At 45.5% G+C, this 20,875-nt stretch overlaps 1 protein-coding gene across 2 annotated transcripts in view; it reads right to left on the bottom strand.

The window, feature by feature from the left end:
* Positions 1-1,631: 1,631 nt before the first annotated feature.
* The window catches only part of znf827 (zinc finger protein 827), a 57,863-nt gene continuing 38,619 nt past the window's right edge, over positions 1,632-20,875 (bottom strand). Inside the window, exons 7-16 of one of the 2 annotated variants that reach the window (XM_076147929.1) lie at positions 20,334-20,576; positions 17,834-17,888; positions 17,527-17,627; positions 12,614-12,751; positions 11,340-11,511; positions 10,201-10,367; positions 7,810-8,019; positions 7,196-7,373; positions 5,204-5,254; positions 4,697-4,805 (exon numbers count right to left, since the gene is read on the bottom strand). In XM_076147929.1, coding sequence (XP_076004044.1) covers positions 5,206-5,254; positions 7,196-7,373; positions 7,810-8,019; positions 10,201-10,367; positions 11,340-11,511; positions 12,614-12,751; positions 17,527-17,627; positions 17,834-17,888; positions 20,334-20,576 — 1,313 coding nt within the window. In that variant the 3' untranslated portion in view covers positions 4,697-4,805; positions 5,204-5,205. Of the gene's footprint in view, positions 4,806-5,203; positions 5,255-7,195; positions 7,374-7,809; positions 8,020-10,200; positions 10,368-11,339; positions 11,512-12,613; positions 12,752-17,526; positions 17,628-17,833; positions 17,889-20,333; positions 20,577-20,875 lie in introns of both variants that reach the window. The other variant, XM_076147930.1, reaches the window with a different exon arrangement.

Here is a 20,875-nt window from a genome sequence, read left to right as displayed (position 1 = left end):
CGTTTCTTTGTGTTTAAGTCTCGAAACACTAGACGAGGCTTTTGTATAGCCGATGATCTCGCTTCTACTGCTGAGACAGATTGGTAACGACCATTTGAATAATTGAGTCATTGTTTGTCATTTATTAAATAAATTAGTAGTATCCTAGTTTGTTATTATTATTTATTCATACTATTCTTGAGGCAAAATATGAAGTTTGAAGATATCAATGTGGACAATGAGAAATTATTTTGAACATTTCTGACCATTTTGTAACATTTTACAGATAGACTAAATATCTTTGCACCCCTTTTAAATAATTCCAGATTTGAATTGAATGATAAGAATCAAAGATCACAGTTGTCATCCGGTGTTGACAGATCGGAGCAGTATCATCACAGACGCTGCTGTTTGCTCTTTTAAACTTCTTCTTTCTCTCCTGTGGGATGGAATGGAGCCGTTCCCTATTTTTCTCTATTTTTGCTGTTTAGCAGTTTATTGCTCTTGATGTTTCATTTGGTATTGTCGATGTCGGAGACGACGGAAGGAAACAACAGACGACTGATAATATCTGATGTAAGCTTTACTTTCAAATCCTGTTACATTTAGATCTGGCAAGTCGGAACAAAACAAACAAACAAATCAAAAAAAAAAAAAAAAAAAAAAAAAAAAAAAAGCCAAACAAAAAAACAAATACAAAACCAAAAAAAAAGTACAAATGATCTATTTACCAGTTATCGTCACAACCCTGTACAGCCTTAACAATGGAGTAATAAAAAAAAGCTTTATACAGCACATACCAATCTTTACCGAGTGCCAAAAGAGAAGAGAGTTGAGCCTTTTCGAATCATAAAACACAGCCAAACTTAAAGCGACCTGATTGTAGACAGTGCAGTGTGATGGGAAATGAGGGAGTTAGTTCAGAAGAAACACAGTCAGGGGGGGGGGCGACGAAATGCGGGGTAAACAGTGTAGTCGCGCTTCTACAACCACAACGAGAAGTCACTGTGCTGCTCAGGAGATAAACACCAGTGCTTAGAATACTTGGTTGCCTTTTCAGACATTTACACTCGGACTAGAGGGGCGTAGAGGAAGTGCAGCCGTACAAGATTACACTGTGTTAAACCAAAGGGTGTACAGACGGGGACACATTGGGCCTCTTGTCTTTATCTTTCGGACCCTGACAATTAGTTTGACTCATTCTCAGAAGTCTCAGGTGGTTTCCATCCACCAAGTGGCACTAGAGGATAAATGATGAAGCAGATAGTAAAAGGAAAGTGTGTGTGTGTTGGAGGGATGCTCCTTTCACTCCAAAGACAGCATACCAGACATTAGAACAGAGCAAAAAAGGAAAAAACAAAGGAACAAACTAAACTTCAGTGTAAAGGGGGGGGGGGGGGAGACGATCCGGGGCAGGACGTGACGGATTCCATCCTAACATCACATCCCGCCTTAAGTTACATTTTGGTCATGACAATGCTCGTTCTCCATCCAATCGACTTCTTTTTTTTTAAAACAATATTAAGTAGAAAAATAAAGATAACAACGATTCAGTATAAGAATACATGAGTCCAAAACAAAAGAAGGTGAGGAAAACAAAAACAATCCCTTTACAAATCAGAAACCGTTTTGGCTTGAAGACCACTTAGGAACACAAGCGCTGTAGACGACGGGTAAAGCTTTTCAAAATAAAACACTTGTACTACGCTGCCCTATCTCGCAACCATGCTTCGTTTTTTTTTTGTTGTTGAGCATTTTAGACGCGATAAATACATATTCTCATAATCAAAAAGTGCAGCACTGCAGTGCAAAATTGGCTTGAAACAATTTAGCCTGGGAGCTTTAGTTCCCAGGGAGAGCTCGACCTCTACTGTCTAATTCATGCAATTTGTATTCATTTACTTTCTCCAATTTCGCAGAGGCAAAAACCCCCTGCACCACCACAGATGCCTCCGTGCCGCGGCTCTGATTGACTCATTTCCAGCCAGCACTTTCCCAGCTTACTGTCCCACTTCACATCGCGGTGGCGTGGTGGATTTTTAAAGTTGCACGTTTTTTCAAAAAATACAAAAATAAAGGAAAATACAAGGTCTAAGTGCTTTTGGCTTGAAATGTAACTACCTTAAGTGCAATTTAAAGTCGAAGGTTGAGCGGAGGAGAGAGAGAAGCAGTACCGTGTCTGCTGGGGCAGGGGGGGCCGGGGGGCGAGCGGAAGCCACTCCGTTATTTAACGCGACGCTGTACAGGTGAACGGCTCGCTTCTTCATTGCACCAACTGGAGATCTGCTCACCGTGGGTTTCTCTATGAATGTTAGTAGAAAATGTCTTATTACAATGGGAGGGGGGAAAAAAAGGCTCAGTAAAAAAATAAAATAAAATAAAATTAACCAAAAAAAGCAAAAACATAAAAACCGAACGGAAAAAACAGAAAAGACACAGAAGGCCAGCGAGCGTCCTCTGCCTTTCCCAGCGCAGACAGACGGCCTCCCCGTTCACACTTCTGCATCACTTTTCCATGTACATCAACAAAAAAGTACATTCATTCAAGTCATTTTGGAACAGTTTTTCTTTTCTTTTTTTTTTTTACACAAAATTACAAAAAGCTCCAAAAAGCACCATTGAATCGGCCTGTGGCGACCGGGGGCTGCGGGGCAGCACGCTGACCCGCTGGCCGGTCGCCTCCACATAAACAAGTGACCTCATGTGTATCTCTCCTACGTGTAGGCGCGCGACACGTCGTCCTGCATGCGCTGCTACGCTGATACTCACCTGGTCTCAGAAAGAACAAAGAGCGTCTCTACCTGCGCCGCCCGCGTCCAGGGGAATCCTTTGACTATTCACTTGGGAGTGCAAACGTTGGCAACATTTATATTCAAATCCGATTGATTAAATGTATACATTTCTGTTCATCTCATAGGTCACGCTGAATATTCTCCATATTTACATCGTCACAGCTTATTTGCTGTTTGAGCGGTTGGGTGCCTGGTAGGTAAAGAACCTGTTCCGGTTGGATAAAAACCCTTTACAAGGACAAGCAACATTTTTTTTTTTCTGAGACAGAAGTGACATCAGGCAGCAACTATGCATTATGGTTTCACCATTATACAAAAACCAAGAGAAATCAAAACGATGGGAGGGGGAGGGGCTATAAAACTATGTACAGGATAGATAAATAAGTGCGTGGTTTGAGGCGTTGCTTTGGAAACGAGCCTTTTACAAAGAAAAGCCTTCCGTTTCATTGGTTCTGTCCATGTTTGCACCGCTAACACTTCAGGATAGTTCGGATTAGCTTCCTAATGACGTCAAAGCTAGTTGAAACACAGAAACAGGCATGCTATTTTGATGCATAATAGCAAATCGACAAAAATGCACTAAAATAAGCACTTGCAAGATTTGTTTCTTCTTCTTTTTCAACATTTATCATGTCAAACAACTAACGAAAAATATCTATAAAACTGAGATACGTTAGTCTCCTCAGGTGATGCATTTGGGTCCAGGTCATTCAGACGTTTAAAAACTGAAAAAAGGGTAGGAGAGTAGTAGTTGTAGTAGTAATAATTCAATTGATAGAACTGATAAGAAAAGCAGCTTTTTGATATAAATGCATTTTTAGCACGTACAGCCTTTTTCTCTTATAAATGTTTTTTCTTTTCTTCAATATGTTTGTCTGGTCCAGCTTATTCTGCTGGTCTGATTGGAAAAGACGTTGCTCCCCGCTGCAGTGGTTAACCGTCAGTCACGCCACTGTGCCAGGGGGAGGGGGAGGAGGAGGAGGAGGGAGAGGAAGAGGAGGTCAGACAGTCTTGGCCCTCTCCATCAGTCCCAGGTAGGCCAGGAAGGAGTGTTTGTGGGAGGCGGGTGAGGGAGAAGACAGCAAGGGCGACGGGGAGGTGGAGGAGAAGAGGAAAGGAGACGTGGCGGCGGGCCATCTGGAGTGGAATGTGAAGCGGCTGTTGTGGGTGAACAGGGTGGTGAGGGGGATCAGGTGCGCCCGCTCGCAGTTTCTGTACTGCTCGAACATGCTGTGGGAGGAGGTGAAGAAGAGGGAAGCGCCGCCGCCAACGCCGCCCGGGCCGCTGAGCTTCCTGGCGGTGTTACCGCCGTTGGCGCTGACCAGTCGGTGCTGGGGGACGGGCGGGGCTTTGACGTCCAGCTGATGGGACCGGCCCAGCGTGAGCGACAGGGCGACAGATTGGAGGGCCTGGGACGCGGTCAGACTCATGAGGGGGCTGCTGCTCCCACTCCCTCCGCTGCTCCCTCCTCCTCCTCCGCCAAAGAGGAAGGGCTCCTGGCTCTTCCTTGTCGACGAGCCCTCGAGCGACAGCTCCTCCTCTCCCGCCTCCTCGTCTTCCTCCTCTTCCTCCCCTCCTCCCGCTCCGACACCTCCTCCTCCGCCCCCCTCCGGCCCCCCGGCTCCTCCGCTCTGGTGTTTCTTGAGGTGGCGGCTGAAGACGAAGGGGTGTGTGGTGGTGAAGGGGCACTCTCGGCAGCCGAAAGTCTGGCGCGGCGCGTGCTTCAGCTTCTTGTGCAGGTTGAGGTTGTCCTTGCGCTTGCAGCTATAAGAGCAGCGGTCACAGTGGAAGGGCCGCTCGCCTGTGTGCACACGCACGTGCTCGATCAGCTTGTTGGCCGTCTTGGACAAGTAGCCACACTGCTCACACTTGTAGTGGTTGCCCAGGCGGTGGCCGCGCACGTGTGCCTCCAATGAGGCCTGGTCGGGCCACAATCCTTGGCAGATGCGACAGCGGTACTCCATCTTACAGTGCGTCTTCAGGTGGCACTCCATGGCCGCTGGACGATTGGTGGAGTAGATGCAGAAAGGGCACCTGGACTCATGGAAAAAGAGAGGGAGAGAGAGAGAGAGAGAGAGATGGCACGACACAGACAAGCAAAAGCCAGTTGAGGGTGAGTGTACTGTACACACGGAACCACACAACACCGTCAAATTGAATACACAAAGGGATGAAGAGGAAAGGAACAGGTATTGGAATGTGTGTATTGTGTACATCTCTGTGTGCTGGTGGTGGTATGTGTGTGGTAGAGTAGAATAGTGAGATCAGGTGTGGGTGTGTGTTTGTGTGAGGGAGGGGAGGGTGTGTGTATGTGTGTGTGTGTGTGTGTGTGTATGTGTGTGTGTGTGTGTGTGTGTGTGTGTGAGACAGACTGAAGAAAAGATTGGAGCAGTAGGACATGAAGGGAAATGAAGGAATGGAGTGGCACTTACATTTAAATAGCACCTTTCATCTGCTCTGGGCCCCAAAGCGCTTCACAAACCCTGCAGAACAGAATTACCTCAGAAAAACCTCCAAATGGTCAAGGCCCTCTCTCCCTCTCTACACACTCCTACATATATATATATAGAAACACTTCACATTGCTGGAGTGTATACAAGTGTACACACTGATCTGAAACATCAAAAAAAAAGAAAAGAATAATACACAACTATTTTGTTTATCTCTAACTTCTGCTGCTGCTGCCGTCCGTGAGCTCCTCCAGCGCCCGGGCTTGAGCTAAACTCTTTCTGCTGGATGGTTAATATAAATAAATGAACAGGCTGTGTGAACCTGGTGGAATTACAAAGATTCTGCTCCCTTGTTACTGCAACCGGCTGGGTTTAAAACATTTATACCAGACACTTGGAACTGTAATAAAACCCCATTACATTGATTTATTCACTCACACTCACCTAACAAGTCCTCCACTTGCACTAGTTACTGGCTACAAAAGGGGGCTTGTTGTGTGGTTGTGTTCTGTTACCTACACCGGCTACACATGTGATCAAACTGTCTTTACACCACTAATGGCTACACAGGAAAAACAAAAGATGTAGAACACAGATCTTTGTTCATGACGAGGATGAGGCCATAATCATAATGATAATCAATGATTCTGCACATGCACAGACCGTAAGATATGAGAGCAACTCAAGGGAGAAAACAAATGACATGTTGCTTAAAATGGACCAAACTGACAAATGTGAAAGAAATTTGTTGTTGGTTCCTAGATGAGCGGTTTCTGATCCCAAATTGCGTCCGGTGGATGTGCATGTACATATGTGAACAACCTAACATCATCAGTGTGTGTGTGTGTGAGGTGTGTGGTGTGTGTGAGGTGTGTGCTGGACTTTAAGCGACTCAACAGGCTGTGAAAGGGAAGTAAACATGTGACGGTACAGCGGAGGCTCCTGGAGGGTCGGGAGTAATGGAGATGAGAGGGAAGAATGTGAGGAGCAGACGAGCAGTCGGGAAATTATTTTGAACATTTACTGTCTGGACGAGAACGTGGAGCTACGTGTGTTCTTAATTTAATCGGGGCGTCCCTTCCTGAACGTGCATGGTGACGAGCAATCATCCTGTGGGGGGTGTGCCGACCGAGACGGGTGTGTGTGTGTCTTTCCTTTAGCATGGCTGTTGTCATGCTGGAGCGATGGAACAAAAGTCTCCTCTGCTCTCTCTTCTGCAGTCTAATAAAGTATAGTTAAGAGAGAAACTACAGCTGGAGCTGGGTGTAGGTAGATGAGTGTATTGAAGATGAATACATAGAATCTACTTTAAATTAACTTGGTCGCTGTGTTCCTCATATTTGTCTCACCAGCAGAAACTTGCAGGTGCGAACTGTACGGCGCTCAGCTGGCCAGGTGGCTGCTGTGTGTGTGCACAGCAAAGTGTAATACCACCCCAAGCCAGTAGAGGCGCAGCGATTACCTTTATCATTGTATCTACCAGTTCGTCCACTAAGGGTTAAACTCAGAAAGAAGGGGGGGGGGACACTTCAGGTTCGGAGTAAGTCCTCCAAATGAAGCAGGTTTGAATGCAGCCTTAAATTCCCGGGGCTGCTGTTCCGCTCTGGAGTAGAAATGGAGCCAGACAGCACATTGTGTTGTGTCGCTTCTGCTTGCTTCACATAACTCTTTACTCATTGGTTCGCGTGCTTGAAAGGCCACCAAACTCTGAGCGAACTAAACTCCGAGTGCGGCAGCAGAGGGCAGAATCTGAGTGGAGCACGTCGCTGAGGTTGGGAGTCAGGAGGTGGAGTCAGCGATTTCAATATTTCATAACTGGCACACCCCTGATGTCTGTCTATGGATGTATGTGAGTGTGTGTGTTTATGTGCTGCGAGGTCAAAGGTACAGGGTTGAGGGAGGGGGGGGGGGGGGGGGGGGGGGGGGAGAGGACAGGCAAAGTTAGGAACCTCTGTCTGTACTTGCTTTCCTTACTTGAGCCCTCCGGAGGGGACGGTGTGGCACTTCTTGTGCTCCAGCAGCTGCTCGGGCGTCTTGAGGAACTTGTGGCAGATGTCACACTCAAACATTCGCGTGATGAGGTGGATCTGGAGGTGCCGCTCGTACATGCTACGCGTCTTGCACACAAAGTTGCAGAAGACGCACTCGAAGCCTGGAGAGAAGGGAGCAGCGAGGAGGACAGGGTTAGATGAAGTCGGGTCAGGGCCATTTCCAGGTTGATCCGAGTCTGATTGAAGAGGAGGAAAAAGCTGATTATTAACTCTTTACACCTACAGTCACTGGAAATTAAGATGCAGGCAACATCATTTGTTCCATTCCAGTTGTTTTACTTCTTAATGGGAAATTAAACATTCTAAATTCAAGCCTGGGTCAGTGTCTTGTGTTTGAACAGAATGTACATGAACACAAGCCAAAAGGGCCTCAGCAGCATTTGGGAATACTGCTGTCTGACAAACCAATAGAAACAATGCAGGTTATGGTTACAAAATCGATATTTAAATTCATCTTCTTGTGAATTTTGTCTTGTTGTTTTATCAAGTTGAAGCTTGTGAAACAGGTAGCAATGACGCCCCCGCACGGTTCCTTGCCTTTGTCAGACTTATCCTCTGTTCCCGATCCCGAGTGGCTTCCGGAGCTGGACTGGCTGCCTGCAGAGGAGGGAGGGGCCAGCAAGTTCTTGAGTTCTTCGTTACCATGGGTGAGATCTCCACCCTCAGAGCTATTGAGTGAGTCGCTGAGAGCCGAGAGGGAGGAGGAGGTGCTCTTGGTCTCACTGAGAGGACTCCGCGAGTTCAGACCTGGACACAGGAGGACAGAAAGGGACATATCTTCATAATCTTTCTTCATATCTGTCGCAAGGATACACAAGGTCATCTTGACCATCAGGGAGACTGACGCACATTCATCCTCCCACTTCAGACAAACCAGTTCAAATGTATTGCATTAAATCCTACAACCCTTGTTTAGTACGACTGATGCCAAAATAAAAAAAAGAATCTACTCGCTGCATCAAATACATGCACACACACAGACACACACACACACACTACAAGCAGACAGCCTCTGACTGAAGCCCTGCTGCCAGTCCAATCAAGATGCGGTGTGCTCGTATTGATCTCTTTCTCTGCGTCTGCAATTCACTGGAAGAGAGAGAAAAAGAACGGGAGGGGGCGGAGGGTGGGAGGAGGGGGGGCTGGGGGGGTGTGTGTAGGGGTGTGGAGTGCAGGTCATGGCCGAAGGAGCTAAGATGGCGGGAGCATCTCGGGGCACAGCTCAACAAAGGGCATTCACTCAGGAGGGAGAGAGAGCCTACACAGATTGCGAAATGGCTGACCTATCTTTTTAATACAGCCGCGCATACACACACACACACGCGCGGGCGAGTACAGTGGTTGACATAAAGGCATGTACACACATACACTGCACACATTTTCATACAAAGAGCTATATACATAGAAAATCTGATTAATTACCTTCAATCAAATCTAAAGGCACCAGGGTCGTATACAGCAGCATTTCTAACACGGCATTCAGGCAGCACAAGAAAGCTCTCATCTACACTCCGGTCTGCTATTTAACATCTGCCTGCCTTGTCACACAGTATCCATAGGGCTAATGCTAGACAGAATGTACACAATAGACAAAGAGACTCATCTCTAAGGCAGTTAGCCTTAACCTTGAAGGACACCTCTGCTGAAAGTCTTCTTTAACGCCGTAGCTTCATCTGCAATTGCCCGGAAACAATCACGGTATGAAAGCAGGGGAAGAAAGAAAAGAAAAAAAAAACGCAAAAAGATGTATCCGACGCCGATATCAACAAATGCTGGCAGATAATTCAGCCAACCCCCGACTGAGGAGGGCACCCGACTGACCCTTTTTTCCATGTGGCGCCCGGTCTTGGCGGGGGGTCAGCTTGAACCCTGACACCCGCTGGGCTCAGCCATTTCATCCCCGGGCATGTTGAAGTGAGCACAGTTGACCAGATACCTCGCCTCTTATAGTCTGGCAGAATTCACCTCTAAGTGGTGGTGTAGACTTCACCTCAGAAGGTTTACCAAACAGGGCTAGACTGATTTTTTAGGAAAACAGTAAAGGAGAGATGGAGGGAGCGCGAGCACTGAGCCTCCCTCCTGTACCTGTATTTGTATAATTGGTCCTGGTGTCCATCTTGTGTGGGTCTGACATGAATGCCAAACGAGGCAGAGAGACTTAAAAGTGGCATCGTAAACCCAGCCCATCTCTAAAGGACCCAAGGCCTATTGATTTTTGTTCTCCCCCTAAGGCACGATAAGGGCCAACTTTCCCAGATAAACAAGGCCGCTGTGGCCCCTAAAAGACCCCTCAGCCGTCTAGGCTGGACAATGTCACCCACCCACATGTGCACGCCAAAGCACACACACATATTGAGAAACGGCGGATGAGCAAAAAACATCAGCAATAAACTGGACAAAGCTTTTCAGACAAAAACACTCGTATCGACCACCGGGGGTTCAGACCAACAGCTTTAAAAGTCCAAAGAAGGTCAGCTGGAGGAGTCTGTCTGATTCTTGTTTGTGAAACCCGATCCGACTCCTTGTCTTTCAGAGTCACGGTGTCCTTGGATGCTGAACTGTGCTTTTATCAATTTTAAATGAAGTTACATGAAACAGTTCCCGTTCTCACAAACAGACTGCACTCTGAACACACGAGTGATGTAACGTATGATAGATAGATAGATAGATAGATAGATAGATAGATAGATAGATAGATAGATAGATAGATAGATAGATAGATAGATAGATAGATAGATAGATAGATAGATAGATAGATAGATAGATAGATAGATAGATAGTCTCCTGTGTGTGTGTGTGTGTGTGTGTGTGTGTGCGCTATTCAATTATTTTTTGGAAAGGCTGCAAGAGGGAAGGACACAAAGACACTACAGCTATTTCCGGTTGAACAGTCACCGTCGCTCAGAGCAGCGTTGTTAATCTCTCTACCTGCATGTCCAGTACTGATGTGGCTCTTCATGTCGCTCTCCTCCATGCAGACGTAGTCACAGACGCTGCAGCAGAGTGAGAACATCCACTGCTCCTTGTCCACATGGAGAGACATGTGGCTGACAAACTGGGCGTTCAGCTCCGTCTGGAAGCCACACACATGGCAGCTGGACAGAGAACAGAGAGGAAACGGAGAAAGGATTGTGAAAAAAGAAGACGACAGTTTGCTGTTGTATTACTATGCGCTCACCAACTGGTAACTGCTACCACGAATACATCTTTATTTTAATTATCTTTTATCTCATCAACTCAAAGTGAAATTCTGTACCAGCACCAAATTCAAACACAGGAGGGAAACCTGCAGACACACTCAAACTGACTGACTGGTCTATTATGACATACATTCACATTTAAGTTAAGTTATTCATGTACTAAAGGGTTTTATTTTAACATCAGTTAAGTTGTAAACACGGCTGCTAAACGGGCGTGCGTCTTCTGTGAAGTTTACATTATCAAAGCCGGCTTTAAGTCAAACTCTTGCATAATGTATGAGCATTTAGCTCAGACCTACACAAACCATTGAGGAGTGGGACTTGAAAGAAATTCCAGCATTTCCAAACTGTCATAATTGAAAAAGGAGGCTATAAATGAATAAGAATGGAAATACAAATAGAGAATCTGGATTTAAAGAGGGCACATTGTGCTTTGAAGTTCCCGTGCCGGAGAAATACATCTAGTAAGACAAACACATGGGTCCTGAACTGCTCTGACAGCTTGTTTTCGATTGGTCCTTCTCCAACACATTGGCTAGCATGCGAGTGTTTGGTCTGCACTGAGGTTTCACATTCCGCAGATGTTGCCAGCTCAGCCTGATGCTGCTGGCAAATTGTATCACAGTGGGCTTTTCAGGTTTGGTAGGAGGCGGCCGGGGCCTCGAAGAGACGATACCCGGCAAGTGAGATCAGGAGGGGATCGCTGTTTCAAAAATGGACCTCTAAATAAAAATAAATATTGTGCATTAGATAACAAATACTAAGTCAAATACTACTCCAGGTAGTGAAATCTGAGTTCCGGTAGTGACGTGGGACATTGTAAGTTGAGATGACGTCGTCTTTTGCTTTCGATCCTTTATTTCCTACCTGTAGTAGTAGGGGCAGTTCTTGCGCTCAGCGGATTCTGCAGTAACGGCACTGACGATCTGCTCGGCGTCAGTGTTGACCAGTTTGACAGAGTGGATGGTCAGGTGCTGATTGAGGTTGGCCCTGCACTTGGCTGCGTAAGGACAGAGGTGACACTTGTACTTCCTCTCTTCTGCAACACAAACGCACACACACGAGACCTTGAGTTACTTTAAAACACCTCAGATGACACATTTGCCCTCCTGTCTGTTATTGACATCTATGCACAGTATATCCGTGTACATGCTATGAGGATGAGGACACACACACACACACACACACACACACACACACACAGATAGGCTTTCATATTTAATTGTATTTGCAAAGACGCAACCTGCTTTGTACACATCAATGTAACACTCACGGCTACCCTTTGGAAACACTCACACAATCACTCCCAAACACACACACACACACACATTCACACACATACACAGTATTTGCCCCAAGGACATGAAGCCAGGCAACCTTTATGTCGCTGGGGAAACCAAAAAGACCATCACGCTGACATATGCCCCTGCTTCTGCTCTCTGTGGTGTGGCCAAGCTGTTCACAGCCAACCCTCTCAGATGGCGTGTGTGCGCCTGCATGTGTGTGTTGCACGCAAAATGTGCGAGCCATGCCCAATTGTGTGGGGGCATTTCTTACACGCGCCTCCATTTGCATGCTCGGCGATGTCCTCCGCTTTCCCAAGTAGGTTACATTCATTTCTAACCCAGTGTTAATTTGCTTGCACTAAAATATAGTTATAGGCAGAACATTTGGTTTATTTTCCCTGTGATAAGGAGTGGGAGTCAGGCTGTAGAAGACACTGATGGGGCGCCGTAGATCAATGGAGAGTGGGGAGTGATTACGCGTTCTGAGGGGCCAAGTTTGAAAACAGAGCGTAATCAGGACACCAGGGAGACACAGCACCCTCCTGAGGACGTCTCCTGTGTGTGTGTGTGTGTGTGTGTGAGAGAGAAAGTCAAAGAACCAATTGCAGCTGCATCAGAAGTACTGGAGTGTGAGTGCAGATCGTCAGTGAGGCATCCGTCTAGCTGGATAATTACATGGGCAGTTTTCCCAGTGAGACTAATCATGGTAGTAATCTCTTTAAAGGAAGGGTAATGTAGTCAAGTCAACCTTATTAACTTACTGTGGACCGAAAAGACATCGGCACACACGAACAAAAACACACGATCTACACATTAACATGCAAAATGTATATGTGTGTATGTCTGCGTGTCTACCTGTGTGTAGAGACAGATGCCTGGAGAGGGTCTGCTGTCTGCCAAACACCTTGCCGCAGATGGGACAGGGATAGAGCTGCTCATTCAGTCTCCACTGCGCAATCCCGTTTCCCGGCTCCCCATCACCCTTTTCTGAGTCTGCAATACACACACACACACACACACAGTGACATATTCATCATTCACGAGTGACGCGCTCATACACAACAGCATCTGCAGGTCGATCAAGCGATGTGAAATGATCACGACATAACTCAAAACACAGCATCCGCGATGTCAAACCAGACCACACAATTTAAGTGTGTGTAGTCTGCGTCCACTGACTGAGGTGATGATAATTCTTATCAAAGCTGGAATTTCGTCTATCTTTCCTCTGATTTATGCAGGTTTAGACAAGTGGAGGAGCACACAAGGGACCACATGCTGTATTTTCTTTCATAGTTACCTGAGATTTCAAATCTAAGAGATGTTAGTTTCCAAAACAGCCATGCAATTATGTCAAACAAAAGCCTCTTTCTGAGCAGGTGCCTATGCTCCCTCTACTACCTATCAGTCTTAAGCCCTCCTATGGAGGCTGTGTGGTTATCCATGCTAATCAGTCTGCATACTACACTCTGCCTCTGGCCTCCATCCCAGTGCACAGACACACAGGAAAGGCTGGAGGGGGATAAATGACAGAAGATGGAACAGATGACGAAAACTAGACAACATTGCTTTCATTTTTGCAACATCTAATCTGATGAATGGGTAACAGAAATCATGGTGGGCCTACTACTCTGGAGAAGAAGTCGCCAAAAAGTAAAATGTTGACAGAATCTGTGAAATGTAACACATATCTTAAACCTGATCTTTCCTGACATATGTGAGCCACTGAAATGACTCATTCACTCAAGTTCCAATGAATCAGATACTCCGTGGGCCAACGTACTCCCCACATACTGAAACCTGTCTGCAGCCTTTTGTTAGATGCTGTGTGTATTGATCGTAGGTGTGATGAAGTGTTAATGTATTTTTTAATGCCAAATAGTGACAAACGAGTTCTTTGCTATGTCTGTAACAATGTCTGTTATTTGCCCTTTTCCTCTATCCTTCAAAGTCATGAATGAGAGGATTTTCACATGTTTTAGAAGTACTCGAACATGTACATTATTTCTTAGCATTCAACCTCACCTTTTCAATGCTTTAGTCACTCTACAGTACGACTTCTGGAAGTAGAGGAAGGATTTTTACTTTTCCAACATTGTTCACTGGACTTGCAACAGACAATGACCTTGACTCACTTTTGTAAGCAAAGCACAGAAAAAGGGTAAGGAACCTATGAGCAACTCTTGAGATTTCCTTTACAGCGTTCATAAAAGAGTAAACAAACTCTTTTAGCTCAGACCTACACAAACCATTCTCTGTTTACACTCATTCAAACTTTTGATTCTTTGCAGATGGAAATCAATGCGCACAAAACTTGACACCTTTCACATCGCAAATGAAAAAAAAAGAAAAGGAAAAGCTAAATGACAAACTCTCGTAGATTTCAGGAGCCAGAGTTTTCCTTTCTCATTGAGGGGAGTCGTGAAACACAAGCGGGTCAAATAACGGAGCAGGAAACGCAAGATGAGGAAAGGGAGCAAAGAATGTTTTTGGCATTTAGTGGTAGGTTTTATGGTAAGTGTTAAAGAACAGATGCATTGGCCTTGGACGGTGGTGCGGAAGGACGTTTTACTGGTGTTGCACTGACTCATACACCCTGGAGCTTTTCCCCTGTATCGGTTCCACACATTTAATCCCCTTTTTGCCCTCTCCCTCTCCACGAAAATAAATGAATTTATTTTGTTGTCATTTATTTATTCGCTTTCACTTGGGTCACGTCATTGCCATGTCCAAAAGAAGAGAGGGTAAACGCACTTGGCTCTTTAGTTAATCAGACAGTTTGGGAGTGAAGCTGGTGGAAGAAGTAAGAAACTGCTCTATAGTTAACCCTAGACAATATCCTTTCATTATTATTGCACTGTATGTCCAAGTATTTCTATTTCCAACATACACCAAGTCTGTTCAGAAGAGAATAGTGCAGCTACCATCACAACGCACTAAAGTATATTGGCTCATTTTTATTAACTCTCGCTGCATCTAAATCAGTCCAGACACTGTAGTTGAACATGTTGTCTCGACATTCCCAGATGGAGGCTATGAACAGCAGAGTATGAATTGATCCATGAGCCTACCGTAATGTTGCTACTGAGTCAGCTGTCACATGAGCCCTGGCTACTGCACCTCTCTGACTCACCACTGTAACAAGCATTTGTGATCACAGACAGTATACGACTGTGCCAGTAGGTCTGTTTGAAAGATCACCTGCATGGTAAAGCAACTTTTTACTTTAAAGCAGAACTTGCTCAAGTCCTCAGTCCATCTACAGTACTTATAATTCCATAAATTGCTCTGTGAAACATATTGTCTTCATACAGCCTCGTACAGATGGAACATGATTTAGGAAAAACCTGAGCCCCCAAAAATACCACCACTGACCACAAAGGGAATCTCTACCTGAACTGTCAATAACGTCTCATGTTCTCAGGTGGGAGGTGTTGTGAAGGGCAGGACTGGGGAGCAGAAATTAGGGAGGAGGAAGGAGTCACTCAGTTTCCCTCTGTAATTCCACCCACTCCACAATCTTACAGGTTTGCAGCTTTTGCTACGGCTCTGCAGCCTTTCCCCCTCCATTCAATTATGGCGGTGGCTGCTGAGCCAGTATGTGGCCTTTCATTACAGAAATATGACGGCCCAAGGGCCCGCATGTCAGTGGGAGCAGCCACGATGATCGTCCCTGCCAGTTTTGCAGCTCATCTCCAACCATGTTGCTATGATATGCCGTGAGGATTTCCACCAAGTGGACCAATTCAACAAAGTTGATATCGAAGGCGTTTGGGACATTTCGGCAGCACTTGGAATATGCTGGGGGTGTCTTGACAATGTTTCCCCGGAAATGCTGCCAGCATCACGTTCATCTGTGTGACTTCAGTTAGCATGACTGCTTTATCTTGCTGTGAAAGTTTTCTGACTGTCACTCACATTAAAATGTCTCTTTTCAGAAAATGTTGTCAATCAGAAGGACGAAAGATTACAGGGGAAAACTGCCCCCAACCCTAAACCACACTGAAATGATCAACAAAGATAATGTGTGGTAGTCTTTCCTCACACACCACAAGTCATAGAGGTGGCAAAGATGAGAAAACACCAAAGCATGTATAGAAACCTGTGTTGCTGCAACCTCCGGAAATGTGCAGGTCACGGCTTCCTGACATTCCGCCTCAGCTGGAGTCCGTCTCTCACCGTTGCCCTGATATGTGACAATGACAGGCAATTCAAACTGCTCTTCTCAAGGCTCGCCATCTGCGAGTGGCTTATCCAGGGCACTCCAGACCTTCTTAAGGGCCTTCTAGCCGAGGCTGAGCGCATAACAGCATTAACTGTCCTGACTTACAAGTGAGACCAGGGTAGGACTCGGGCGCACGAGGTGACGAGGAGCCAACAAGCAGGAACTTGAGGCCGCGGCCCGGCACATACACTGATAATTAAGCCAATTAGGGTGCTGTGTGGGGCCTTGAAGTGGTTAATGGTTTAATTAGTTTTGTTCGAGCTGGACAGAGGCACACATGCAAACAAGACAAGAAGGACTGTGCTTAACCCCGGACTTTATAGAGATGAGAGCCAGTTGCATCACTAATGTGACACATAACACAGACACACATTCAGTCTTCTATCCCCTTGAAGGGAAAGTCACAAGTTCATCTTTTATCTATAACGTTAAGGATTAATAATAGTCGGAATGAATGCAAGTAGAAAGATTTAAGTTTTTGGCTTCTATAGGCAGATATGGTTTTCTACACCTACAGGTTGATGCAAGTTAAGATGTTAATGTTGCGCCTAAATGAATACAGACAGTGGTGGGTAGAGGTGGAAGGAATTGAAATGGAAGGACAAGCATTAGACATATTGTCTCCTTCTCTCTTTTATTACAAGCAGGAGACACACAAGGCAGTTTAAGTGTAAAATAGAGAGCAGGAGCAAGAGCAGAGGCAGGTTCGGCAGCACTAAACACAAGGGAAAGTCAAGGTGGGCTGGACGAATTAACTTTCAGGACACCCTTGACACCCAGAAGCCAATCAGATTTTCATTAACTGGCAGAGGGATGGGCAAAGCTGGCACAAGCTAATTAACCTCTGGATCTCTCACTGCCAACGAAAGGAAGCAGGGGAGACGGGGGATGCCCCGGGCGGGGACCTTCAAGTTGGGGAAATGTGTGAAATTGCAGAAAGGCCGGGTGGAGCTACAGAGGAGAGAACGGGGAGACCGGCATGCCCCTGAGGACGGGCAGGTGTTGATGCTTGTGGGAGAGCAGACGTTTCAGCGCAGGAGGCTCCAGTGCTGGTGAGGCTGTTGTTTATTACACCATTATTTACCTCTCCATCTTCCTTAGGAGTAGATCACCTTTGTGTAAAATGCTAAAACAACAGAGACTAGCAAACAAAGACACAGTATGCAGGGACGGGATTTCCCCACCTATAATCTCTTCAATCACGTAAATCCATAAAAAAAAGGTTTGTTTACTTAAATTTCCAGCTCAGCCCGTACTATTGTCTCCACACACCCTTTTCACCCAAAACAAGTTCCAATTTGGCACCAACAGGTCTGCGCTGCCCTTGGCGTTACTGCGAGAGTGGTGAGAGCGTGTAAACATTATTTACATGCCCTTTTTTGTCAATCACATCCCTGATTATGGGCAAACACACAGGACAATGCCCATCCATCTACTCTATGCCTATGTTCTACTCTGTGTGTGTGTGTGTGTGTGTGTGTGTGTGTGTGTGTGTGTGTGTGTGTGTGTGTGTGTGTGTGTGTCCATCTTACACGTGTCTTACCATGGAATGCAGTCCTTGTAGAGGAGCTGGCCTCTGCAGGGGAAGAGCTCTTGGAGCGTGAGTTAAAGGGTGATTGTCTGAAGCACTCGTCCAGGAATGGACTGAAATAAATAAAACATAATAATGCCACATAATATCAAATATTTATAATGAAGTGGTTGATAATCTTGTCTATATTTAAGGATAAAATGTAATGCATCATTCAAGATATTGAGATAGCAGTGAATAGTATGTAAAAGGTTGCTCATAATTGTAGTAATCAGACACTGTAGGTGAAAGAAACGGATTATTTGAGTTACTAACTCACCTGTGTATTCCCACCATGTTACTGTCTTTGTGGTTGTTGGCTTTGCTGACTTTTTCTACAAAAACACAAACAAAAAAATCGATTAATCAAAAGTATGTTGTTCAAAAGTAAGTAGTAAGTTAAGTTAAGTAAAGTCCTGAGTACATTGTGCTAATAACCATATGCCATTACTGATTATTCAATGGGCCCCATAAATGTCCAAAAACACTGCAGCACTCGGGTCACCGGGTCACTGTAGGGGACAGATTGCTGCATGACTTTGGTTTAGCTTGGCTGGTAAAGTTGTAGGCTTGCCGTGCCAGCAGGGGTTCACACTTGCCATCTGGAGTAGTGGGAGTATCTCTGCCGCGTAGACCTGTGTGTCGACGGTAAGCTCAACAACGCAAACACAAAAAAAGGGTTCTCAAAAATACACGGCGGTGGCGTGCCAAAATCTACCTTTCAGTACTTTTTAAAACAAAAAACTAATTGTTGCTTGTCGTACCAGGTTGCCGTTATGTTTCCTTCAGGTGCCGATTGAAAATAACATTTGACCAGAAGAGAGGATGGAATTTCTGTCATTGTTTTAACATTATACATTAAGAATCGCATTGCATCATATTTGTTCACCCAGTAAATAAATCTTTAAAACAGCATCCAGACAGAACACTTTTACAAATAAATCATCATGAATATTAAAAGATCTAAACTAAACACAAATATTAGCTATGCAAAGAAGGGTTTGCTAGATTTATTTGTCCGTGAGGCGTGGATGCACAATTGTTTATTCTTTTACTTTGTTCCAAATGAATCTTCCAGTGTAAGCAGTGTCCCTTTTTAGCCTGCACACCCTCTTAATGGCTCATTTCAGTCTGGTTTTTACCTGTAATTTCTCTGCCAAATTGGCGTAGGTGTGGCCTATATTTACTGCCAGAACTCATCATGCAGGTGCACATAATCTTGTGATTGTGCAACCTCAGTGTAGGCGAGAACTGAGACGCTCGTGTTCCCCAAAAGGTTACTGCCATCTTGACATTGACACAGCATTAGGTACCAAAACAGAGGCACAAGGCCGTGAATGAATAATAACAAGACGCTGAATATAATATAAGAGCCCAAAATTGCAGATTGAACACGTAGTATTAGATCAACCACCACCACTAAATTAGAGGAAGAGGAAAAGAAAAAAGCACAATACCACGACTAAACTTTCAACTGAAAGCACAGCCCATAGATTTTCACTGTTCACCTGTAAAAAGCAATATACAAAGTGCCTGAGAAAGGAGCCATATGTGTGAGTTTCAAGGCAATGTACTGAAGTGTATTTCAAAGCTGCAACCATCAGTGTTCAGAGCGACCTTGGTTACTGATGTGTCTCTTAGGTCCTGCTGCTCTGGGTAATTCATATTGATTGCTTATTGTGTGACAGCAGCCCACTCTGTTCCAGTCCCCCACATATTAAAACAATAGAACCAAGTTCCAGGGGGGTAGTTGTCGCAGTTGCCAGGCTAGCGATGCCCCGGCTCCCTGGGTGGGCACGCTGTGTACCCCCGCTGCCCTCTCTACCCTCCTTATCCTCTGCCCCCACCGCAACCCCCCATCCGAAACACCCCACTCCGTCACACTGCTCGCCAAGGACAGAGGTCTCTTTCCATGTTGCCATGGAGATGCCGCACGGGAGAAATGTAAAGGGAGGAAGGAGGGGAAGTGCAGGGGGAGAGCGTGTGCAGCCAAGTGTGCTTGAGCCGGCATGTTTGAAAACGAGTCAAGGGAGAGGGAGAGAATGAGAGAAGGAGGAGAAGGAGGAGGAGGGAGGAGGGGGCATCTGTGCAGACACAGCTCCCCATGGGGCCTTGTGTGAGTGTGTAAAGGTATGTATACGAGGCAGACTGTGTGGGAAAGAAAGACTGTCAATGTGCAAATGTGTGAATATGTGTTAAGCGAAAGAAAGGGGGTAGAGAGATTTTAAACAAGGTGGCTTCTGTATATGGCATTTAAGTGAAGCAATCAAAAGCTGGATAGAGCCACAGTCTAGGACTACAAGCCTGACCCAACACACACACACACACACACACACACACACACACACACACACACACACACACACACACACACACACACGCACGCAACCCCCCCACACACACTCACACACACACACACACACACACACCTTTTCTCTGGGGCAATGGGTCCACTTCAAAGCTCTGTCTTTATCTTGCAATACAAACAGCTGTCTGCTGCTTCAATGTCACTTTCATGGCCATACAGGGAAAAAGGAGGATGACATTACATGTCACATATCCTTGACTTTACTACAGAGCCACCAGAGGATGGAAATGGAAACATGTAGGTTTTATAGTCAAGTATCACAAACAGTCCAAGGTTTACACTGTGGTGCCGCAGGGATAAGAAGACATAATGGTGTGCACGTGTGTACGAATAGTGCGTCTATTGTTGTTGAGAGGACAGTGTGGGCCCCACAGTATTCACAGATATGTATTTTGGCTCTGGGAGAACATACCCGACAATTTGAAAAGTAGTTCAGAGGCCATTTTGACTGATATGTCCTGGGAGAAGAGGTCTTTCTGAGGGCGGGCCAACGTCTCTGTGAGGTTGCTCATTGGATCACTCTTCTCACTCGCCCTTAAAGTGCTGAAGGCCAGCAGGTGAGAGGCAGGTGTGGTGAGCTCGGTGGGGACTGGGTCCACCTCCATGGGCTCTGCCTTCACTTTCACCTTCTGGTACTGGTTATCTTTGTTGTTCTCTGTGGACAAAGATCAAAACACACAACTGGTTAGACTTTGATTTAAGAGATTTGAACATTTAACAGCATTAGCATTTAACTTATGGACGGATTCATTTAGGCTGAATGAAGTGCAGTAAACCCAGCAATTATGGCATCTCTGCATTCCTGTAACCCAGTGTAATGTGTATACTGGGTTGAAAAAGCTGCACATGAATAACAAATACAGGCTTAAAATCATGTTGTCTATCATTGTTAGATTTGCTTATTCTGCTCCCAACTAAAAGGTTAATTCCTTCCCTCACACCTCTGATCAATTT

This window comes from Genypterus blacodes, unplaced genomic scaffold (genome assembly GCF_046128005.1).
Source record: "Genypterus blacodes isolate CSIRO-AG114 ecotype Tasmania unplaced genomic scaffold, CSIRO-AGI_Gbla_v1 ptg000039l_1, whole genome shotgun sequence".
NCBI classification, from domain to species: domain Eukaryota; kingdom Metazoa; phylum Chordata; class Actinopteri; order Ophidiiformes; family Ophidiidae; genus Genypterus; species Genypterus blacodes.
Note: the sequence above shows the minus strand (reverse complement) of the source record. Positions and strands in the feature narration are given on the sequence as shown.